Source organism: Pan troglodytes, chromosome X (genome assembly GCF_028858775.2).
Source record: "Pan troglodytes isolate AG18354 chromosome X, NHGRI_mPanTro3-v2.0_pri, whole genome shotgun sequence".
Lineage (NCBI taxonomy): Eukaryota > Metazoa > Chordata > Mammalia > Primates > Hominidae > Pan > Pan troglodytes.
Genome location: NC_072421.2, coordinates 40,207,484 through 40,218,093, shown reverse-complemented (window position 1 = coordinate 40,218,093; position 10,610 = coordinate 40,207,484). Strand labels below are relative to the sequence as shown.

The 10,610-nt window shown below is 45.0% G+C and overlaps 2 protein-coding genes across 2 annotated transcripts; both read left to right on the top strand.

Annotated features, from left to right (window-relative positions):
• Positions 1-4,590: 4,590 nt before the first annotated feature.
• LOC134809353 (glyceraldehyde-3-phosphate dehydrogenase-like) lies at positions 4,591-4,908 on the top strand. The gene has a single exon (XM_063804801.1). The coding sequence runs from the start codon at positions 4,591-4,593 to the stop codon at positions 4,906-4,908; it is 318 nt and encodes a 105-aa protein (XP_063660871.1).
• Positions 4,909-4,977: 69 nt separating this feature from the next.
• On the top strand, positions 4,978-5,595 carry LOC739038 (glyceraldehyde-3-phosphate dehydrogenase-like). Its single transcript, XM_063804800.1, has one exon. The coding sequence runs from the start codon at positions 4,978-4,980 to the stop codon at positions 5,593-5,595; it is 618 nt and encodes a 205-aa protein (XP_063660870.1).
• The last annotated feature ends 5,015 nt before the right edge of the window (positions 5,596-10,610 follow it).

Sequence of the window (10,610 nt, the reverse complement as noted above, 5' to 3'; positions counted from 1 at the left end):
TGTATATAGTATTTTTTAATTTTTACTCTTGGTAAAGAGGGAGTCTTGCTGTGTTGCCCAGGCTGGTCTCTATCTCCTGGGCTCAAGTGATCCTCCTGCCTTGGCCTCCCAAAGTGCTAGGATTATAGGTGAGAGCCACCACACCCGGCCTTATGTGTATATAGTATTTTGTGTGTCTGTGTTATCACTATCATGTAGTCTCTGACACCTACTAGCTGCTCAATGAAAGTGAATTCCACTGACCAAAGTCCTTCCTATCTTGGGGAGATAGAGAACCTAGTTATTTAGAGATGAGGTTTCAGGACTCCAAGAGTCCCTGCTGTTTTATGTTGTTTAAAGACACCCCTCTCCCCCAGAGCTGTCAATGCCCATAGGTACTGGCAGAGCTGTAACACCAGGCTAAAGTTCCACAGGAACTTTTTTCCTGACAAAGTCCTGGAAAAGTGAATGGGCAGGTAATTGAAAGACATGAGAAAGTTCCAGAAAGGGCAGGTGACAATGAGTTAGGCCAAGCACATTGCTTTTTCTCTTGTTAACCTTTGAGTCAGCCTGGCTGCTCACCTGAAGAGGTTAGAAAAATTAGGGGGTCAGTCTTCACAAAACTATTGGAGACCTGATGCTCTCTGGGAGTTATTTGGGAGAAATTTTCCTGCTGTTGGATTACCAGTAACCTAGCACAGGTTCACACCTGCATTTTTGTAACTGAGAGACTCATCTGGCACTTGTTTGATATCGTCTACCAAGTTTGAAATTGTCTACCAAGAGCCAGAAATGCTGCACACAGGTTAGTGACATCACTCTTGTATCAGTTAAGAATGTTTCGGGTGGTTTCCGGTGCAGGAACTGAGAGACCCTTTGGTGTTCTACCTGGAGGCATGGCTGGCGGATGAGATCTTTGGCCCAGATGGAGCCATAACTCCAGAAATGGAGTGGATGATCCAGGCCCTGCTGACAGTGGGCATAGTGGACTCTGGGAACCTAGTGGAAATCACCATTTTTGGTCAGCCCTGTGTACCCAATCGGGTGAAGAGGATGCTCCTGTGCCTGGCATGGTTTCACCGAGAACATTGTGCCTGAACTGAGAAGATGAAACACCTTGAGAACTTGAAGGCCTGTGCATCAGGCCTCCATACTCTCCAACATCCTATTGCTTAGGACAACATAATTATTGTCAGGAGCATCTTGAGAACGTTCCTACTTTTGCTGCTGAAGTTGAAGAGAAGCAAGTATAGCATTCCTAAATCCCTGCATTCCTTTTTCCTGTGTCTTGATGGATGGTGGTTGCAAGAGTGAGTTTGAGGAACTATTCTCATAAAGAAATGGCTATTTTGCCCAATGCATAAAGATCTTCGCACACTTATAATAAAACAAATATATATATGAATGTTTCAGTTGCAGATGTGCAGATGATAGGAAAAACCTACTAAAGCTTCTTAGGCATGAAGGGGATTGTACAACACCCTTTCCACCCTCATTCTGTCCCCCGTGAATTACAAGTAAACAGGTAGAGTAGGGTCCTGGAGTGGCCTGAGTTAGCCCTGTGATGACATTACCAACCCAGTTTTCGGCTTTGCTCCCTTGGGCAGGCTCCCTGTCAAGCTCTCTGTGGCTGTCCCTGCTAGCTTCCAGCCCACCCATCATGGTCTTCAGATGGTGGTGCCTCCAGACCTATATCCAGGTAGCGCCCAATCCTGTGGAAGAGAAAACATTCTTTCCCTCAATCCTGGGCAAACATGTTCTTCCATCTCATTGGCTCTGAGTGGATTACATGCCAATCCCTACACCAGTCACCATTGGCTTCAGGTGGACATCAGAAGCATCCATCGGCTTAAGACTCTCAGGGCCTACCCCTAGGTCTGGGGGTGTGACAGGCAGAATTTCTAAGAATGGCCCCCAAGATCCCATGTCCCATGTTATAGTTTGGATATGGATATATTTTGGATATAGATATAGTTTATTTGGCCCCTCTAAATCTCATGTGGAAATGTGACCCCCAGTGCTGGAGGTGGGGCCTGGTGGGGGGTGTCTGGGTCATGGGGCTGGATCCCTCATGAATGGCTTGGTGTTGGTGTTGTCCTCACTGTAATGAGTGAGTTCTTGCTGTCTGAGTTCCCACGAAAGCTGATTGTTAAATAAAGCCGGGCACCTCTACCCCACCCCCCTTGCTTCCTCTTTTGTCACATGGTCTTGGCATACCTTGGCTCCCCTTCATCTTCAGCCATGAGTGGAAGCAGCCTGAGGCCTCATCAGAAGCAGCTGCTGGAGCCATGCTTCTTGTACAGCCTGCAGAACTGTGAGCCAAACAAACCTCTTTTCTTTATAAACTACCCAGCTTCAGGAATCCCTTTATGGCAATGCAAAAGAACGAAGATACCCCTTACGCCTTGGAAACTGTAAATGTGATGAGATTTCACTCCCATGGTTGTGTTATGTTATATAGCACAGCTGATCTTTAAAAAGGGAGATTATCTGAGTGGGCCTAATCTAATCACACGAACCCTTAAAAGCAGAGAACTTTCTCTGACTGGTGGCAGAAGAGAAAAGAGAAGAAAAAATCATAAAAAAATAAAAGCACAAGAATAACTCCAAGTGCCCTTGTTGACTTTAAGATGGAGGGGACCACGTGGAAAATGTGAGGAGAAACTGCATTCTCTCAACAACCTGAGTGAGTTTGGAAGTGCAGTCTTTCCCAGATTTTCCAGAAAGGAACACAGCCCTGTTGACACCTGGATTTTAGCCTAATGTGCTAAGTGCTCTAAGCAGAGAATCCGGCTGAGCCACTTCTGACCCATGAAACTGTGAGCTGGCCACTGTTTCTGAAAATTTGTTACATAGCAAGAGAAGATGAATACAGATGTTAAGGCTGACTCCACGCAAACCACGAATAGTTGAGAGTGGTAGAAAAATGGTCTCCTAGGTAGGGTTACCAGATAAAGAAAAATACAAGACTCTTAGTTAAATTTGAATTTCAGATACATTATAGAATTTTTAAGTATAAATATGTCCCCAGTTCCCCAGTTTGAATTGCAGATAAACAATGATTTTTTTTTTAAGTATGAGTATGTCCTGTGTAATATTCGGGACAAACTTTTTTTTCTTTTTTTCTTTTTTTTTTTCTTTTTGAGAGAGGGTCTCATTTTGTCACCCAGGATGGAGTGCGGTGATGCGGCCCCGGCTCACTGCAGCTTCAACCTTGTGGGCTCAAGCAATCCTCCCACCGCAGCCTCCCCAGTGACTGAGACTCCAGGCATGTGTCACCACACCCAGCTAATTTTTGTATTTTTTGTAGAAATGAGGTTTCCTCGTGTTGCCCAGGCTGGTCTCAAACTCCTGAGCTCAAGAAATCCGCCCATCTCAGCCTCCTACAGTGCTGTGATTGCAGGTGTGAGCCACCGTGCATGGCCAGGACAAACTTATACTAAAAAAATTATTAATTGTTTATCTGAAATTCAAATTTCACAGCGCAAGTCACATGGAAAGTCCAGGTGTTGGCACTCTGGTAGACAGCTGACTTCCCAGATGACAGCTGTTGTCAACTGCCAGCGCCTGTGCAGGCACCATCTTGGATGTCCAGCCCAGTTGAATCTCCAGAGGAATCCAGCCCCGGCCAGTTCCTGACTGCAACTGCATGAGAGACCCCAAGCAAGAGCCACCCACCTAAGCCCAGTCAATCCACAGAACTATGAGAGGCTATCATAAATTGTTGTTTTATGGGATGGGGTTCAGGACCCACTACTCCAAAATATGGCACCTTGGCATTTGAGAAAACCACAGAAGCAGGTAGGACTTTCTGATCTTCTCCCAACCTTTTCCCCTGAAGCAGGCCATAAAACCTGGAAAATAATTTTTTGACTTTTCCATGAAGCAGGTCATAAGACCCTCATGTGAGAGGTACCCTTTCAATAGCCAACAGAAAGGAACTTCTTTATGTCTGAAGACACAGGGACGCAGAGAAGAACCTGAATAAACAGGCTTGCGAAGTTCCTCTCCCCATCCCAGTTTACTACCATTGGATCATACATTCTTTGTGCAATCATACTTCTCCATGACCAGCCACCTCGTCATCAAACCTAAGCATAAAAATTTGCAAGTTTACCCATTTCTTTGGGTTTTCATTTCTGAGTACTCTCATGTCACGTAAAACGTATATGAAATACATTTGTATGCTTTTCTCTTGTTAATCGATCTTGTTTTAGGTGCCTCATCCATGAACCCAGTGATGAATGAGAAAAGAAATCTTTTCTCCCCTACATATGCCTCCACGTTTTAGTGTGGTTTGCTATACAGCAATAGACCATTGAAACAGGGACAACGGCCTTCTAATGGATATGACAAGTATTTTCAGGGGCATAAAGCAATACTTTCTTCTCCCTTACCACTGCCTCTCCCCACCTTTTAAACTCATTTCTTAACCTTTTGATACCACTGCTGGTGAGCTGAAAGTTTCATATTCATAAATGTCACAGTGTAGTGGTTAAGGCCAAAGACAGGTAAGTCAGAAAAATCTTGGCTCGGCTCTCTGCTCCTCCTGTTCTACAGTCAGCCGCATCTTCTTTTGCATCGCCAGCCGAACCGCATCCCTGAGACACCATGGGGAAGGTGAAGGTCGGAGTCAACAGATTTGGTCGTACTGGGCGCCTGGTCACCAGGGCTGCTTTTAACTCTGGTAAAGTGGATATTGTTGCCATCAATGACCCCTTCATTGACCTGAACTACATGGTTTACATGTTCCAATATGACTCCGCCCATAGCAAATTCCATGGCACCGTCAAGGCTGAGAATGGGAAGCTTGTCATCAATGGAAATCCCATCACCATCTTCCAGGAGCGAGATCCCTCCAAAATCAAGTGGGGCGATGCTGGCCCTGAGTACGTCGTGGAGTCCACTGGCGTCTTCACCACCATGTAGAAGGCTGGGGCTCATTTGCAGGGGGGAGCCAAAAGGGTCATCATCTCTGCCCCCTCTGCTGATGCCCCAATGTTCGTCATGGGTGTGAACCATGAGAAGTATGACAACAACCTCAAGATTGTCGGCAATGCCTCCTGCACCACCAACTGCTTAGCACCCCTGGCCAAGGTCATCCATGACAACTTTGGTATCGTGGAAGGACTCATGACCACAGTCCATGCCATCACTGCCACCCAGAAGACTGTGGATGGCCCCTCTGGGAAACTGTGGCGTGATGGCCACGGGGCTCTCCAGAACATCATCCCTGCCTCTACTGGTGCTGCGAAGGCTATGGGCAAGGTCATCCCTGAGCTGAACGGGAAGCTCACTGGCATGGCCTTCTGTGTCCCCACTGCCGTGTCAGTGGTGGACCTGACCTGCCGTCTGGAAAAACCTGCCAAATATGATGACACCAAGAAGGTGGTAAAGCAGGCATCGGAGGGCCCACTCAAGGGCATCCTGGGCTACACTGAGCACCAGGTGGTCTCCTCCGACTTCAACAGCGACACCCACTCTTCCACCTTCAATGCTGGGGCTGTCATTGCCCTCAACAACCACTTTTTCAAGCTCATTTCCTGGTATGACAATGAATTTGGCTACAGCAACAGGGTGGTGGACCTCATGGCCCACATGGTCTCCAAGGAGTAAGACCCCTGGACCACCAGCCCCAGTAAGAGCACAAGAGGAAGAGAGAGACCCTCACTGCTGGGGAGTCCCTGCCACACTCAGTCCCCCACCACACTGAATCTCCCCTCCTCACAGTTTCCATGTAGACCCCTTGAAGAGGGGAGGGGCCTAGGGAGCCCCACCTTGTCATATACCATCAATAAAGTACCCTGTGCTCAGCCAAAAAAAAAAAAAAAGAGAGAGAAAAATCTTGGCTTACATTTTGACTTTGTGAAAATTACTTTACCTCTCTAAACCTAGAGTTGCCCATCTGTAAAATGGCAATGATGGGTCAGGCATAGTGGTGCATGCCTGTGGTCCTGGCTACTCCGGAGGCTGAGGTGGGAGGATCACTTGAGCCAAGGACTTCTGGGCTGTAGCACGCTATGCTGATCAAGTGTCCACACTAAGTTCAGCATCTATATGGTGACCTCCCAGGGGCGGGGGACCACGAGGTTGCCTAAGAAAGGGTGAACTGGCCCAGGTCGGAAACGGAGCAGGTCAAAACTCCTGTGCTGATCAGTAGTGGGATCTCGCCTGTGAATACTCACTGTGCTCCAGCCTGGGCAACACAGTGAGACCCCGATCTCTTAAAAAGAAAAAAAAAGATTTAAAAAAAATGAGAATGGTGGGCTAGTCAGCCGCCCAGTCAGAGCACTGTTCTGAAGATCACATAAGAAAATATAGTGTCTGGCATGTAATACATGCTTAATAAATACTAGCCGTTGTTATTATCAGTAATGACATCTAGCAATGGCTTTAATAAACAACTTCCATCTAATTATTGGCAGAAAGGAGAACTACAGTTTAGTTGTTTTGGATTGGAAGCCATTGTTGGTGGTAGAGATTCCCCATTTGTACCTGGTGCTTGGCTTATAACCCCAGCAGCTAATCACCTGGGTCACCTTGGAACACATTTTATACTAGTTGAGCTTGGAGAATTCATTAGGAAGTCACATGATCAGAGATTAATGACTTTAAAAAAATGATTTAGGTGGGTGTTTAGTTATCATTGTCTCAAATTAGAAGAAAAATTCCCCAGTAGAGATTATTGTAACCCTGCTTGATGGCTTGGAACCACGGGGGCACCTCCATCACTCCATTGCCACAAAGTTACCCAGCCCCTGGGGGCTCCCCGGCAACTCTCTGAGCAGGGGTAGGGGGCCTTCTAGTTGGAGACTGGCTCTGAATCAGCTCATCCTCACAGGAGGAGACTCCTACCCCAGCTTCATTGAATGTCAAACCTTCATTTCCACACCTCACTGGTAACTCTAAGAAGTCATGTGCCATCAGTGAGGGAGAAGCAGTTTATGGAGAAGTTTGGAAGTGTGTGCTGCTGTTTTTTCCTCCATGTGGGTAATTCTTCACTTTTCTTGGACTCACTGACACCTTTGAGAATGCAATGAAACCTATGGACCCAGTCCTGGAAAAAGTGCACAGATGCACACACTTTTGCTTACTGTGCCAAGGATTCCTGAACCCCTGAATCCTGGTGCATGGTTTCCAGGCTAAGAAATTTTGCATGAGATATTCCAGAGTCTGTCCCTTGTGAAGCCACCTTAGTGTAAGACCCCTGTTAGTCACTGCGGCATAGTTTTCCCTGAACAGCATCATTGCTTTTGTTGCAGTATACTAATAGGGTGGTGTGAGGTTAAGACAGTCTTGTGTGTTCTTTTGCCCTGTGTAATGTGAGAATGTTGTTTGTGATACTATATTTATGATAATCTATGGCAAAAACTTGCCTCCCTGATCTCCATGTTAGGAATAACTGTGCTTCTCCCAACTGTGCTTTGTTTTTATATCACTGACTCGGCTCAGTGATATAAGTCACAGTGCAACCCGGCTTCCTTTTTCCCCTGGGCTGCTGGAGAACTCAGCCTCAAACTTGTGTTCTGTCTCCAGTGAGTGCAGTAGGTTTCATGGCAGGTGTTTTGTGTAATCACCTCACTCTTGGCTCCATCTTATTTTCCTCTCCTTGTTTTCCCTTTACGTCATTTGCTCTAATTTACTGCTAATTTACTTTATGCTGTTTTATTGTATGCATCTTTGTAAACCTTAAATACATCTTTGGAACAAGGCAGGTATAAATCAATAAAAACGCATAGGAGCTAATGGAAGCTCTGGACAGCTTTCTTCTTGTGAAAACAATTGTCCCTGAATGTATAGGCCAGTTTCCTGGGGATGTGGAGGGCAACTGAGGAGAGAGGTGACAGAAAGATTGAAGGGTCTTTAAATGGAGAAGTGGGCCTAGCTAGGGAATCTACCCTTGCTAGTATAGAAAAAAGTATAGGGCAATGCATTTGGATATTATCCCTCCATCGTCCAACTAAAAACAATAATCACAATCCTCCCCCACCCCCATGGGGAAAATATGTATTTTTAAAATAAGGTCACCTAAGAAAATTTCTTTTATTATGGAGAGTTTTTAAAACACCTGAAAGTAGACTAAACACTGTAATAAGCCCCCATGTACCCTTCATCCAGCCCTAGTAACCGTGAACCCACAGCCAATCTTGTCTATATATTGTCATTTTTTTTTTTTTTTTTTGTGACAATGTATCGCTCTGTCGCCCAGGCTGGAGTGCAGTGGCATGATCAGGGCTCACTGCAACCTCTGCCTCCTGGGCTCAAGTGATGGTCCTACTTCACCCTCTCGAGTAGCTGTGACTACAGGCACGCACCACCACACCCGGCTAACTTAAAAAAAAAAGAAAATTGTAGAGACAAGGTCTCACTATATTGCCCAGATTGGTCTTAAACTCCCGGGCTCCCAAAGTGCTGGGATTACAGGTGTGAGCCACTGCACCCAGCTTAATTTTTAAATCAAAGCAAAATATACATACATAAATGCATACATATAAGCAGACAGTGAGTATATTTTTACACATTGGGCACACCTGTGTAACCAGCACTCAGGACAAGGAATTGAATGTAATCAGGTCCCCAGAACCCCACCTCATGCCCCTTCCCAGTTACTATTCTCCCCCTCCCCCAAGGGTGACCACTACACAGACTTCTAACATCACAGATGAATTTTGCCTGTTTTTGACCTTTCTCTAAATGGAATCATACAGTACGGACTCTCAAATCTGGCTTCTCGTGTGCAACACTGCATTGGTGAGATTCATTTAGGTTGTGTGTGCAGCCAGTAGTTCATTTAGTTTATTTGCTAAGTAGTATTCTGTTGTGTGAATGTACCACAGTTTATCCACTTTCTTTTCTTTTCTTTTTAGAGACAGGGTCTCGCTCTTTTGCCCAGGCTGGAGTACAATGGCATAGTCACAGCTCACTACAGCCTCAACCTCCTGGGCTCAGGTGATCCTCCCACCTCAGCCTCCTGAGTAGCTGAGACCATAGGTGTCTACCCCCACACCCAGCTAATTTTTAAATTTTTTGTAGAGACAGGGTCTTGCTGTGTTGTCCAGGCTGGTCTGGAACTCTTAATCTTAAGTGATCTCCTCTTAGCTTCCTAAAGCACTGGGATTACAGGCATGAGCCACCGTGCCTGGCCTTATTTTTTATTTATAATTTATTTTTTATTATTTAATCAATTATTTAAGAAAGTGGCTATTATTTAATAAGCCACCTAGTCTATAGTATTTTGTCATAGCAGCTCAAAATAAGACAGTACCTAAACATTTTAAAAGGAAAAGTGGCTTGATCCAAGCCCTTCTTCACCAAAACAGCAATGAGTTTGGGCTTTCATAACCATCGCTTGCTTTTGCTGTCATGAGAACAGGCATTTTTCACTGGAGTGTAGAAAATACACAGCAGCCTCCACTATAGATAAGCCTGGACCTTCATCTATAACAGGAACAGAGAGTAAAGAGTTATCAAACATATTTGAGGAAAACCAACATCGTGAAAGAGAGGCACCAAACTAAACAAACAAAAGAACTAATCCCTACAGAATTCTCCCAGGATCTAGAGAGATATTTAAATGAAATAGAAGTACTATCCATAAATAGAGAGCTGACTGCTGTCAAAAGAATATGTCAGAGTTCTTGAAATTACAAAAAGTGCAATTGCTAACATAATAAGCTCATTGGAAAGACTGAGTAGCCAAGTGACCATGGCTGAAGACTGAATAGATGACAGGGTTGAGAGATTCTCTCAAAGAATGCAAAACAGATAGAAAGATTTTTTTTAAGTGTAAGAGAAAAATTAAGAGACATGGGGCAGGACCTGAAATTTAACTCTCTATCTAATAGGAATTCTCAGAAGCCAAGAACAGAGAGTCTGTAAGAGAGGAGATAATCTAAGTAGTGACAGAACAAACAATTTCCCTGAGCTGGGGAAAAACTTCCATCTTTAGATTTAAAGAACAGACCAAATGCCAAACAAGAAGAATTATAAAAGGCCCATCCCTAAAGGCATCAAGATTTCTGAACTCCAAGGGTAATGAAAAAAAAAAAGTCTAAATCCTCCAGAAAGATGAAATGTAGTAACTGGGTGTTAAAGACCTCAGCGGGAATGCTAGAAGACAATGGAGTGAGGTCTTCAAACTTCTGAGGACAATCGTCTTGAGATTTGAGCAACGACACCCTGTTGGAACCAGAAGCTGGAAGCTTTTCCATTCCTCCTGCTTTTCCATCTCCTCCCAGTGCCCCCTCTTGGCTGACTCTAACAGGAAGGCAGCTGGGAAATGTAGTTTGCAGGCTCCTAGCCCCAGCGCTATGGAGCTGAGTTTAAAAGGGCAGGTATAGTGTGGAGTGATAACAAGTAAATGCCAGCACACTGGCCAATTAATATTCAAGTGGGAGGGCAAATTAAATATATTTTTGGACATGAAAAGACTTGGGGCCAGGCGTGGTGGCACATGCCTGTAATCTCAGCACTTTGGGAGGCCAAGAAGGTCGGGAGTATGAGACCAGCCTGGACAACATGGCAAAACCCCGTCTCTACTAAAAATACAAAAAAAAAAAAAAAAAACCCAAAAAAACCCCAAAAAACATTAGCTGGGCTTGGTGGTGTGCACCTGTAATCCCAGCTACATG